The sequence below is a fragment of the Ostrea edulis genome, chromosome 1, assembly GCF_947568905.1.
Source record: "Ostrea edulis chromosome 1, xbOstEdul1.1, whole genome shotgun sequence".
Classification (NCBI taxonomy): domain Eukaryota; kingdom Metazoa; phylum Mollusca; class Bivalvia; order Ostreida; family Ostreidae; genus Ostrea; species Ostrea edulis.
Window position 1 is genome coordinate 30,500,981 of NC_079164.1, and position 14,434 is coordinate 30,515,414.

At 34.8% G+C, this 14,434-nt stretch overlaps 1 protein-coding gene across 1 annotated transcript in view; it reads left to right on the forward strand.

The window, feature by feature from the left end:
• Positions 1-4,525: 4,525 nt before the first annotated feature.
• The window catches only part of LOC125663971 (uncharacterized), a 35,690-nt gene continuing 25,781 nt past the window's right edge, over positions 4,526-14,434 (forward strand). The window contains exons 1-3 of the mRNA XM_048896429.2: positions 4,526-5,050; positions 13,539-13,792; positions 14,027-14,118. Of these exons, the coding sequence (XP_048752386.2) occupies positions 4,954-5,050; positions 13,539-13,792; positions 14,027-14,118 (443 nt within the window). The 5' untranslated portion in view covers positions 4,526-4,953. The remainder of the gene's footprint in view (positions 5,051-13,538; positions 13,793-14,026; positions 14,119-14,434) is intronic.

Consider the following 14,434-nt stretch of genomic DNA (forward strand, 5'->3'; position numbering starts at 1 on the left):
GATATGCTTACTATTTCATCACTATAGTCTAGAAGTGTTTTGATATGATTACTATTCCATGACAGTCATTGATATACTGAATCATGTGTTAGTCGAAGTTTGACAGCAATCCCAGGTATAGCCTCATTCATTTAAAAAAAAGGGGGGGGCTGGTTCTTTCCCTTCTGCCAAATTCATATAAATCGAATTAGATTTTTTTTTTTTTTTTTTTTTTAAAAAAGATTAAATGCAAAGACTGCCTAGTTATGTCATTTATCTGAGATTCAGTAATTTCCATGTTGAATATTCTGCCAAATGTCCGGGTTTGCGCTACTCTTAATTTTGAATTCATGATGGGATTTATGAGATTGATCACTGTTCGTTATCTTCACTTTTCATATACACACACTCAGACCGCCTGGCGCTAACAGCTGATGGACTGAGGTCCAACTCTCCCCTCGTCCCAACCCCCACCTTGCCTTCCCTCGATCCCCCCCCCCCTTTCTTGAGTCTTATTTTTCAATATGACATCACAAATTAAAGTCGTTGATTTTATATTACTCTTTTTTAAATGTTAATCTTTCATAGTAGTTTTCATTGTATAGAAATCATATGCTGCATGCTTCGACCAACGCTATTTTTTGTATACATATTCAGTACTTAACGTGATAATCAACATATCTGAGTGTGCCGGTGTTGTAGCAGAGACTTTCCCCCAGAAAAAACGGGCCCGGGATAGATCTTCACCCATAGGGGGGAAAAGCGCCCCAGCATATAATTTCCCCCTATGTAGAAAGTCAGTATAGAATTTTCCTCATGGCGGAAAAACCGCCCTGGTATAGAATTTCCCCCTCCTGTTTCCGGATTTCATCGACCGGAATCTTTTTTCTTCTCATGTAGAAGCTTTTGAATAAATATAGAATGAAGCAAATCCATGCAATTGAAGATAATAATCAATGAAATTTGTTATTATTGCTTTAAAGAGGTACATGTTATCCAAAAAAAAAAAGTTACAAAAAGAAGCAAATATGTGCTGTTAAATTGTTATAGTTTAATGAAATAGATATGCGCTCATTAATATTACGATATTCATAAAATAAAGTTTTTTTTTTAGATATTGAAGTTGTGTCTACACGCTGAAAACTTTGAATTGCGTATAGTAAATACAATATGCTTCCCAAAAGACTTTAACGATGGTCAATATCATTAGGGTTTTTCGTAAAAAGTCGACTAAAAGATATAAAATTAAAATATCTAAAAAGTAAATTAGATGCACTGTATAAATAAAAGTAACTGTTTATTTAAATTCGAAATTTTAAATTAAAAAGACATTAACTTCTTCCCAACTTCACTATTTCAGATGTTAGATACTGGTAGATAACAGCAAAGACTTGAGATGTATGAATGAATTTTGATATACCATTACACGATTTGAATAATTTCCTTTAAAAAAAAACAAAACAACAACATAAGATGATGATTGTGATACACAAGACTCTGCTCAAAATAAAAAAAAAAACAAAAAAAAAAAAAAAAAAACAACATAAGAAGAAGAATTCCTGGGTCTAGATAAGCAAGATAATTCTAGTAACAGAATTGGAAACGCATACATAGCTAAAATGTAAGAAGGGGGAAAAGCGTACTGTCATTTAGGGGTAAATTCTATACTGGGGCGGTTTTTCCTAGGGGGGGGGGGGGATTGGGCCAAGGTTAATTCTTCCTAGAGGGAAATTCTATGCCAGGCTCATCTTTCCGGGGGGAATGTCTATCCCCGGTCCGTTTTTCCGGGGGGAAAGTCTATGCGGGGGAAAATTCTATGCTACAACACCGGCAGTCACAGGCGCTACGCTTCATGTTTGGGTGCAGAAGAGGGTCCACTCTCTGTATTCTCTCTATTTTTTCTTCTCCTTTTCGATTTACTACTAGTTACAGTACCTTCCCTCCTGTTCTTCTCGTGTCTCCTTCCTGTTGGGTCACCCTCTCGTCTCTCTCTCTCTCTCTCTCTCTCTCTCTCTTCTCCACCCCCTCCTTCTCCCTTTTACCCTGTCCTCCACACGTATCATGAAAATTGTCAGATTCATTATCTTGTAAAGAGAATGCATCTGACCACGTTTGGTGAATCGACGATGAAATGAAGATACGGAATTTTAATGTTATCAATAGAATTGTCCCTTTGATATAATATATGCAGATAATAATCTCAGAACATCCAGTCTTCAACGCTATAAAGCTCAAAGTTGAACAAATATCGCATCTTTGACATTTTGTTTCATGTTGAAAAAATCGTCTTCATTTTCAAAGATGTTTCAATACAGAAACACTGTAGCAAGATCATTATTGAACACACACACACACACACACACACACACACACACACACACACACACACACACACACACACACACACACACACAGAGAGAGAGAGAGAGAGAGAGAGAGAGAGAGAGAGAGAGAGAGAGAGAGAGAGAGAGAGAAAATTCAATGGCGTAGCTCCACTTTGAAAAGTGAGGGTGCGCACAACCACTCAAATATTGACGATAAAATGGAGGAGGGATTAATTTCTTGATAAATAAATGCCCAAGTAATTTAAAGGAATACATTATTCAGGCACGTAACATCGTTTTTCAAAGTGTTTGTAGGGGGGGGGGGGGGGACTTTACAATTATTCAAAACAATTGACAAATAAATGAATATGAATATTGATAAACGCAATCCTATTTTGCACAAATATCAAAATCCCGAAATCACAGGAAGGTGGAGTAGACAAAACGCAAAACAAATATTAAACAAAAGACCTAAAAATACCCCCCCCCCCCTTCAAAATCTGAACGGGGGAGAATTGATGGGGGGGGGGGGGGGGGGGTACATGTCGAAATAGCTAACACATCGCATGCAAGAATAACCAAATATAAACGTTTTTAGAACTGGGAGCAACCCCACCCCACTCCCACCCTTGATTCTACGTGCTTGTTACGAGATTCATTGCATGCCTTTATAGCTATGTAACTAATAAAAACAACCCTGTATCCCAATCTAATCAAAATTAGATCCGTTGATCCGCTCCTTGTGTAGCGATATACGTGAGCGGATCAAAGGATCTAATTCTAATTAGATTGCCCTGTATCCTATAGAATGAAATATAATAGAACAGACGTGGTCTTATACACAGTACTTAATGTCACATCTCCCTTTGTTTACAAAGAAGGGGGCGGGGTGATAATTTTTATGTTATAAAAATGTTCAATATTAACCCTGGGTGACCCCGGGGATCCTCTATCCCGTCTTGATTAAGCATCTGCATAAGCCTAAGACATTTTATTAGTTGCCATTCATATGTAAGTTTGATCACCACACAGATGATGTACAACGTAATGAAGCTAATATGATATGCTTAACGGACAACACCAAGAGTCAGATGTCCCACAAACAGCCTTCATATATATAATTAATTATTTCACTATTTTCACAATATGATAATACAGATGAAAGAAAAATATTATCAAAATTATTATAAAAAATTACTGCGCGGGGAAGAGGGTTTTTTCTTTTTTTGGGGAGGAATTGAAGGGGAGAGGTAGAGGGTCCATTAGGGGGGGGGGGGGTTCTCTGTGCTTTATCTCCACTTAGGACAGTTTTGTACATATATGTATATCTAAGAGTTAATGCATAAACAAATGTATCCCATTTCCATACCCCGTGATGTAAAGCATATAGATCTAAGGAGTGCAACTCTGTTAAGCTTGATCAAAGAAATTGTCCATGATAGTTTAATAAAGATATTGCAAAATAAAAGCAAACAGGCGTGAAAGTTACCAAAAAGATCAAAGAATGTCTAACATGGAAAACTTAAGTATCACAATTCTTTAATTAAATCGAACTAGAAGGGATTATACTTATATAACTTACTTATCAAATCAATTTCTCAACACGTCACTAGGTAACGAAATAAATACCAATAACAGAAATGATAGAATACTATTCTACAGGGGACTGTATATAATCTGGGGGTTTTTTTTGTTTGTATTTTTGTATTTATGTTTTTTTTGTTTTTTACACAAACAGAAGACCTTATGATGAGTTGACAAATTAAATATATTTTGCGATAAAATCCACCCCATGAAAGGCTGCTATCCAGTTTATTGTTTTACAAGTGAGTACATACACTGTCTAGTTACATGTATATTCTTTGTGAAATTGTGTGAACAGTATATATCAAATAATCCATTTAGATTAATACTCGAATGTGGGATAGGGAAATTCCACCGAGGGAACCAGATTCGCAGTCTAGGATGGGGTTTTGCCGAGTCCTAGATTGCGAACCTGGTTCCAGAGGTGGAATTTCCCTATCCCACACGAGTAAAATATTTTGTACTGTTTTCTTTCAATTTCAATTTGGTATATAACTTTCTGATGGACAACCTTTGGTAAACCATTTTTGGGTATACATGCTCTTTCTGTCTATCTAATATTAGTTTTAGCATTGAAGTTCAAATGAGGATTTTGATCATTTTGAATTTTCTCGAAACTCTTAAGTTTATGCACTAAACTGTGGGTAAAATTTGAGAACAATAATCCTTCAGAAAAATCTCATATGGCTGTCTGACACACAGGCACTCGACGTTTTAAATATCTATAATAAAAAAAATCTTCCTGTAAATTTTACAGGAAAACAATTTTTTTTATTATAGATATTTAAAACGTCGAGTGCCTGTGGTCTGACATGGCTAAAGTCAACCGGTGATAATGTGAGAAAAATTTATCCATTCATGAATGATATACAATTCCTTAGGTTTTGAATTTGACTTTGAGCGGATTGACTGGGGCCCCATATCCTACCCCCTCTACAGAGCTACCATCTACATTGTTTAATTTACTAGCTAATGATGACAGGCGAGAACATGGTCGCACCTGCCCACGTGGTGTTGTTTACAGATGGCGCTTCCCGGAAGTCATTTGTTTCAGTAGTAACTCAACATGGCGTTAGGGCCAGACTGGGTTTCTCAGTCATGGTGCTTTTTATGGATGTTTACGTTATTATTAAGTGAATCTCAGACAAAAAAGACGCAGACATGTAAGTCAATTTTATATTTTATTTTTTTCATTTACAGTAGATATTTGCAAACAAGGTGGGGAAGACAATAATAAATTCTAAATGTTGAGTGTTCGCCTTCAAAAACGTGCAGTTTTCAAACTTGTGTCGATCGATCGATGCAGAATTCCAGAAAACACGATGTCATTCTTTGGTCTCATCGTCTTGGTGAAGAAAAGTCGATATCTTACCAATCCTCGCATTTAAAACATGTCACATTTGAAGTTTTTACAATGAATTAATAGCTAACACTGTCAAAATGTTTGCACTCCGTATTCTGTTTTCAATATTACAGGACTATTGATTTTGTAGTTTTGCGTTGCACACTTTTATCATCGAAAATTCTAAAATGGGTAAAAAAAAAAAAAAAAATTGGATTACAAATTGCATTAAAAATTTTCGGGGGGAAAATGAAAAAAAAATTAATTCATGTTTGCACTTGGATGAATTTTACTTATATATGAACTTTTATCGTTTTCCTCAGTCATATTTTCCGGATTCTCTCCAATATTTCGATATAGGGTTAATCATTCCACAAAAGCAACTGGGAACATATGTTATATTTATATTAAGAAATGTATGCCCTGTACATCCATCTAATTTCTAAGTTCAGCTTCATATGAAACATATGTCAAATTGCAGATCAAAATGTTACCCTGGTTTTGCGTTCTTTCTATACCGTATATTCTGTAGTCTGCACAGATCTACATTTTGAATTCTAACAGATATATTACTCGTGATTTATTTAGACTATAGTATGGCAGCACTCAAATGGATTGATATTCTGTTTCATACTGATGTTCCAGCAGAATAATGATGCACAAGTTTGTTTATATTCCTAGCATCCTACACATTTACATCATGTAAGATATACATGACAGTGATCATATATATATATCATAAAGAGTATACACACCATCAGTGCATCAGCCTGCAAGATGGTGATTACAGATTGATGTCTGTACAATGTATCAATACATTAATCCCAGCCCTTTAACAGTATCATTACTTAATAGTATACATATAGTTTGTATGTATACTATTAGGTAATAATCCTATTAAAGGGCTGGGGTTGTATTGATCTATTTCTTGGTACAGATATCAATAATACGAAAGTTGCAAAATAGTCAAAATTACATGTAAATCATATTTGAGTGGGAATACCTTGTAAATAGCAAATAAAAACTAATTGTTATCTCCCAAGCTTGTGCAATAGTCTTTTAAAACATACTTTTCAAAGTGTCATTTTTTTTTACATAGCTGACAATGGAATGTAGGGTTTAAATATTTCAGATTTTGAATCCATGATCACTGGTATTTTCTAATCAAAAAATGTTAAATCTTTCAATTGTACAAATCTTTATAGAGTTTTTAACCTTAAAGAAAAAAATGTGTTGCTTTGAGTTCAATGTTTTTTTTTTTACTGCATGAGCCTGTTTTCCTCATGCACAGGAGCACCTTGGAGATCATAAAGGAAGTCCGATATTAATTAAGGAAAAAGTTACAGTGGCCTAGCAAATGAGGGGGTTGGGTGATTTTTTTATCTAGTATATAAGAACTGTTTAGGTAGGGGTGGTCTGTGAGGCTCATTTTATTATGCCAGTTTTCAACAGCTCATTGATTTATAGCGATAATGAATAGCTGTTACATTTTGAGGTTTTACGGAAGTGATTTTTACTCAGCCTACAAACATTTGAAACATCAGTTTTGCATTTTAGTAATTTTTTTTTATCATAATTAATATGAGATAGTGTAAATTGTTACAAACCAATTCAGTATGTTCAAAGATTTAAGTACAGAATTTTTTATGGCATATCTTGGGTCTATATTCAGCATTTTCCACGTCAACCTAAGAAATAAAATCTCTTTGGTTCACAGGGAGTACATCTTTATAACAAACATTGCGCAAAATCTCGCAGATGAGATTAGCTCTTCTTCCCCTTGGCCACAAGGAGCCACCAAAATCCGTGTGATTAGCTTCTATCCTAGTGTTTTGTTTATATAAGGCCATAATTAACAGTTGATTGGGCCCCTCTGTTGTTTGGGGTGATATTTCTCTGACAATTTTCTCATTTTGCCTTCTTTTTTCTCTGCTGAACAGAATTTGCGTAGATTTCACATCTAGATTTCATAATGGTTACAATACCAGTCCTTAGTAAGGAGTTTTTGAGAGCATACTATTGATAACAGTAATAAATATAGACATGGTTTCATACCTAGGGAAGATGTGTTTCCAATTTGGTAAAATTATGTTTGGTAGGTAAATGATTTACCTGTATTACTGGTTTCGTAGTCTGTAGGTGGGAACACATCTTATTTTATGGTAACCTGTACCTCAATACATATTTCTTCATTTGATTTTAAATATATTGCAAATCTTTTTTCTTTGGTTTGTTGTTGTTGTGATTATGGTTGTGCCTTGTCCTCAAAATATAAAATCTTGATGTTGCTCCTGTTCATACAAAATCATTTGGATAAGCATTTCCCCTGAGGATTGAGTTTTTCAAATATTTTTTTAAAAATAAAGATGTACAGTGTGTGACCTTTGTTTACCTATCTTTTGGCAGATGAAAAAGATTAATGTAAATGAATAGTCATACCAACCTTGAGTTTCCTGCTTAGTTATGTCAGCTGATGTAATATGTTGAAAAATATGTCTTTTAGCTATCCACTGTCATGCTTTCAGAACTAGTTTGATTCTTTTCATGTCAATATTGATTCAGTTATTGTTATTTTTCTTTTACATATATAATCTATACTGACAAATTAAGATTAATCACAATGAAAATAGCCTTTAGCCCCTTAATATTTTTCAAACAAAATTGATTGCACTTTTGGTTTATATTTATACACATGAAAATTCTCTCACTTTTTTGTAGATAAGAGAAGTAGAGAGTTGTATGTAGTTCTATTTCCCCTTATTTACCTTGCTGAACCTAGGGGACTTGTTAGTGCAAAAATCCATACAAATTTGTCTAAACAGAATGTGATTAGCTCATACAGCCAGTAGCTGCTATATCAGCTGATTGACCAAAGGCCAGTTTATATATATATTCATTCGGATGGCCCATTTATGACTTGTTGAACTTTTGGTCATCATAAAACTGTAATGTAATTGTTTGTCTCTCTTGTCAAGACTCTCATAACAATGATGAGATAATGGCAAATCTCCTGATAAACTGAACAAACACAACTTATTTAATCTTCACCTAATGTCCACCAATATGGCCTGAGTTCGGAACTGACAATTACTGATAGAGGATGTCATTCGTTTGGGGGTCTTTTCCTGTGTGCTTGAATATAGGACTAGCTTGAAATTGAATATCTCATCAACCTACCAAATTCAAGGCATTGCATGTGTACCTAACAGAGTTTAATGCGCTACTAGCTTGCTTTCATAGGTGCATTTACATGTAGTCTGGGCCTATATATCCATGGATATATATGCTGAGTTTTATCCAGTTTTTAGATACTGTTACACATCTTATATATATTCAAGGTTGCAGGTTTTAAGCTCACTACAATATCACATGGCATGTGTATAGATGACTGATCGCTGATTATCAGTGCAATATATTGTTAGGCTTTGATGATGATAGAAAATCATAGTAGAATACACAATCATATATAAACAGATTTTTGTTAAAATTCATTTACAATCTTATGTATGGAAATTCCCTGCAATGGAGGGGAAGTTTTTAATTGTAAATGGGGAAACATTCATTTTTTGTCAAAAGGGGAAAAGAAGTGGACTTGTACCTTTACTGGTAGTAAAAAGAACCTTGATTAATCCCGGATACCAGGTATATAATTAGTGATGAGTCTATTAAAAAATGAGATTTGTAAGATACATTACTAGCCTCTTTCTGATTTTGAAGCTGAGAGAAAGTACAGATGGGTACCTGGTTTGTTCTGTCGATTTCCTCATCTCTTATCATTATGTAGGTGCGCCTGCAAATTCTGACACAAGTATCTTACTAAAAAACTTCTTTTCTTTGATTCTAATTGTCTACTTTTTGTTGGGCATTTTTGCTCATGCAGTCTTTTCAAAACCCCTTTTTTAAACCCATTTCTTAAGCATCACCACATGTTGGCAAGCAAATGGCCAGGTTTTTATGCAGGTCATCAATTAAACTGGGAATTAGTGTGCGGACATTTTGTATTGTCTGAAGTGGACCAGACTGGTTATGATGATATTGTTAGCTCACCTGAACCTGAGCTTTTTGAGTAAGTCTTGTCCAGTCTGACAAAAAGTTTTCATATTTTCATTTTCATAACAATCTCAAAAACCACAAAACCAATTTCAAGCAAACTTTCCCTCAAAGCATCCATAGGTAAAGTTTGTTCAAATGAAGAGTCAATTGCCTTAATGGGGAATTAATGAGATATAGCAAAAGTATAGGGTAAAGTAGATTCAAGTTTATTCAAAACCATGACTCTTGGGTCAGTGGGGCCATGAATCATTGGGATGTGGGAAAATGTAAATGCTGTGGTGAGTGATGTAGCCTATGAGCCTTTTGTATCTTTTTTATATAGACATTTCCAATGTTTTTTTATATAGACATTTCCAATGTGTTTGCCTTTGATATCTCTATAATGATAGCTATTTCTTCATGAATTCAGTGTATGTGCAGCTGTGAGTTGAATACAATGTGCGTTTATATAGTACGTCTATTCCAATGGCTTGGAATTCTGGTAAAAATGAAAGTAGGATTTAAATACATGTATAAGAAATAAACTTAATTTTTAATTTAAATACATGTATAAGAAATAAACTTAATTTTTAAAAATACATGAGAATATGAACTGCAATGCTTCATGTTAGCATGCTCTTCATGAAGCGCTGGCATGCCTCATGATGTATGCAGACGTGAGGCGTCACAGTTAATATAACCCTCAAGTATTTTCAAAAATGAAATTTATTTCTTAAATGTATATCACAAACTACGTCTCTTTACATTTTGAGTAAAGGACCTATGAAACGTTAAAGTGCCCACCGGTATCTGTGAAATATGAAGATAAGTGCCAACTCAAACATCCATCTATGTCTGATGGTAGCAATGGTGCACTAGATTTACATACATTACAACATTTGCAAGGTCTTACAGGATTTGTATGAATGAATATATGTATTAATACCCATAGCCAATGCCAGCAAAAACATATGTCAAAGATTAAGCATTTAAGACAGACTAGCTTAGTGTCAACTTTTCACAAATTGTTTAAATTGTTCAAATGTTGTTTTGGCACCACGGCAGATTATGTCATATAATAAAAGATGATGTGCCAGGTTCAAACTTTGGCACAATTGGCATTTACTGTATGAATTTTAAATTCAGGTTTCCTAAGGTCAGTATTTTCCATAGGCACTTAAAATGAACATATTGTTCTTACAACATTAAACAAATTTGTTGTATTGTCAAAAATACAAGTGTGCCGTTGACTAAGTTAAGGACACAGCTCTCAGACTAAATGATTGACCTTTGAATGGAGGGAGGTGGCAATGATAGGAATTTCAACTGGAAAATTCTTCTAATTGTAAAATGGAGTATAAAATTGCATTCATGTATTTTAAATGAAACTTTACAAGAATTAACACAAAGCACCGACAATAGTGGCATTGGTTATGTAAAAAGGTCACAGAGGTCGAACATGAATTTTTGATAGGATCTGCCACTGGCGACTCCAATTTCTGCTATAAATAATGGGGTGGTCTATTGTACCAGGATGAGACACAGAAGATCCCCACAGAGACTTACAAATATAAACCGGGGTACACGAAGGGGTACTGTCGGCTTTTGGAGACAGAATTATGTCATGGTGATGAATGTTTGAATGGGATATATATATGTGTGTGTGTATAGGAAGGATCATCAGAACTTTCAAGAGATGTTGCTAGTTGGAGGGGACTTGTAAAGGGGGACCAAGGGTAAAAAGGGCCAGGAATATTCATTATTTGAAGGCAGAAAAAGGACAAGAAACAGCTGCTGATTAGAAATCTATGATTTTTTTTTTAAAATGAGGGTTGATTGACAGCTGACAAGACCTGTATGGATTTCTACACTTGTAGGAAATCTTTTATTATGCCAGGAACTTCAGCATGTCTGATTAATTGGAGGGGTTGTTGAAGTCTGCCACACAGGTTTAAATGTTGTTTAATTGTGATTTATCTTACATAATGTTGCAGATTATCTTCGCACAATTTATTTCATACACATGAACAAGAACATATAAATCTAAGCCTGACTGGTAGAACAGGGATTTGAGGGAGCCAGCGATAACACTCTAATAGACTTTGAAGTAATTTTCTTCTAAAACATCTTTTTCTCACATTAGTCTTTAATTGATGAGATAATTGTTGACTAGCATATTTAAATGACACAGTAATAGAAAAATAGAGATACTTATCCAGTTTCAATCTCCATTTAATCGGTAGGTCTTTTTTTACCATCTGTACACATACACTAACTATCGTAGCTCTTGCTCCAAAATTGCAAGTGTCGGGTTTCATCATTGAAATAAATAGCATTTTTTTTCTTTTTGTCCAACTTGTTAGCTAGAGAAGTAATGTTTGTGACAAGTGCATCCATTATTAATACCCTATATTGTCAGCCAGAAGGGAACAGTCATTCATTAAATGTTTCTTCTTGGCTTGGCAGAGGTACACCCCAACAAAAGCCATTACACAAGCCTGGGTATACTTTTGACAGTGCTGATAACTTCCTTGACACAAAGACAGTCGGTACCATTATAGCACATTATGTAGGTGTCAAACCAGATTTAACTAGGTGATTGTACCCTAAAAGCCAGGGAACAGGGACAAAGATCATTGAGCTCACAAACAAGCAACAAGTGGCTAGAAATATAGGTTGTAGGGGAGTGATGATGTGTTATTGAAAGTCCAATATCCTTTGTTAATGTTTCAGCTCTTTGTCAGGTGTTACTTTAGACATGTTTTGAGCAGAACAGGATTATTAACTCTGAGATGAACTCCCTAAGTACTTGTGATATAACACCTCTGCAGTCCAACAGCCTGTGAGATTGGGCAGCTGGGGGACAAGTATCCCGCTACTGCTTCAAATTACTCTGATGGTCTATTCTATTTATAGTTCAGGTTCCTAATTAGAAAATATTTCAGTCTTCATTTGCTCTGATGAATTAAGGCAGATTTTACATTATTATTCTGTAAATACACAAAATTCTTCAAAAGTGGTGGGCTTCATACTAATGCGAGTCAATCACTTTTCACAGGAGTAGTCATGCAGTAATCAGATTAGGTAGTACATTTGCATTTATTCATTATGCATATTCACTAGTGAAGTCGAAATAGCATTGATTAGGTTTATGCATGGTCAGTAAGGATAATTATATATATACATTGTATAATGATATCAATCCGAAAGTTATAAAAATACTGCAGTGATGAAGAAAATAGGAATATTTTTACATGTAGTTTTATTTCTTTACATTAAAGATGTAATAAATGTAAACTAATGCATTTGAAATCTTGTCTAGAAATCAATTTCCACCTTCTGATTAGATAGAAGTATAAAACATAGAACACCATGCAGTTTGGACAAAACCATGATTTTAACTTAACTGTCATATAAAGTTTACATTGTCGCATTAAGGGTGATCGTGGTTATAACCTCCTCTGTTGACAATGATTGGTTGATTGATTGTATATAGTTTAATAATTGGTTGATTGATTGTATATAGATTGGTTGATTGATTGTATATAGTTTAATGATTGGTTGATTGATTGTATATAGTTTTAACGTTCCACTTAAGAATTTTTCACTCATATGGAGACATCACCATTGCCGGTGAAGGGCTGCAAAATTGAGGCCGATGCTCAGCACTTACAGCCTTTGAGCAGGGAGGGATCTTTATTGTGCCACACCTGCTGTAACACAGGGCCTCGGTTTTTACGGTCTCATCCAAAGGACCGTCCAAAGGGTACTGAGGACCTATTCTAACCCGGGTCCCCACTGTTGACAATGAAGATAAAATTACAAATAGCAATCATGGTTAATAACAAACTAATTTACCGGTTTAGTATAAATGCTCTGACCTTGCTTTCTGCTAGTCCGGTTCTTGTTACTATATTGTTTGTACAGTACATACAGTAATTGGACTAGTTCTAATGTAATTAGACTAGTTCTAGATTAACTGCATAGATGGACGTTATTAATACACATACTCCAGATATAATAATAACTGTGTGGCACAGGTGATATAGAATTCAAACCAGTCAAGTCAGTTCTGACGAGTTGCATTCACTTCTGACGAGTTGCATTCAGTTCTGACGAGTTGCATTCAGTTCTGAAGAGTGCGAATCAACTTGTACTTAGTATGTGATAAGAAATGTTGTTGGTTGAATTCTTATATATTAGATACTTGTATATTGGTTCAGGAATATTATAAAACTTGGAATTGTTTAGAATGTCTTTATTTTCTTATTTTACAGATTATATGCATGGAATCGACTGTGGAAATAAAAAGTATATAGGTGGATCCACTGTTCTCTCACACAGAGGGGAGAATTCCGAGTATTACATGAACAACAATGAATGTAAAATTACTTTTAAAGCTGACAACGAAGGCTGGAGAATTATGTTGCGATTTCTAGAACTCGATATTCCTGATATAGACCCAAATACGGGAATATGCAATGATGCCTTATATTTTTATGATTCTGAAGATATATTTACTGGGGCGATGGTAAGTATATAGTAGATGAGAGTTACAGCTAATCGATATAGTAAATTGTGCCGAACAGCAAATGTAGGTCTGAATTTTCATATGGAGACCCCTTTATAACATTCCATGTTTAATTATAATATGCATCGTAATATACATGTACTGTAAAGTTTATTGGAAATGTTGGACATTTTTAGATTTCATGAAGTACATGTATTTCAGGTTACAAACGTAATCTTTATTCACTGTTTGTAGACAGATGCAGGTGGAAACTATGGATTATGTGGCACCCAGCCCCCTCCAAATCTCCTAGTCTCCACGGGTCCATTCCTCACAATTCATTTCAGGTGAGATCAAACATGTCCCCTTCATCTGTTATAGCACTGGTCAGAAGGTCCGAGATAACAGTATAGTATGGTGAGGCTCATGCAGTAATGGTTTAGCTTGTAGCCAAATTCTCCATAAAAACAGTTTCAGATGTCTGCAGTGCAGTTTATGCTTCAGGGTTAATGTTCTGGGGTTTCTATTAGAAGGGGTAATGCAATTACCTATGGTGCATTTCAACTATTGATCTTGGTAATGTTTTATAGGAAGATGGAATATGAGGAAATATTTTCCAGACTTGTTAATTAGCATTATGGTATTTAATATATCTTTGATAAA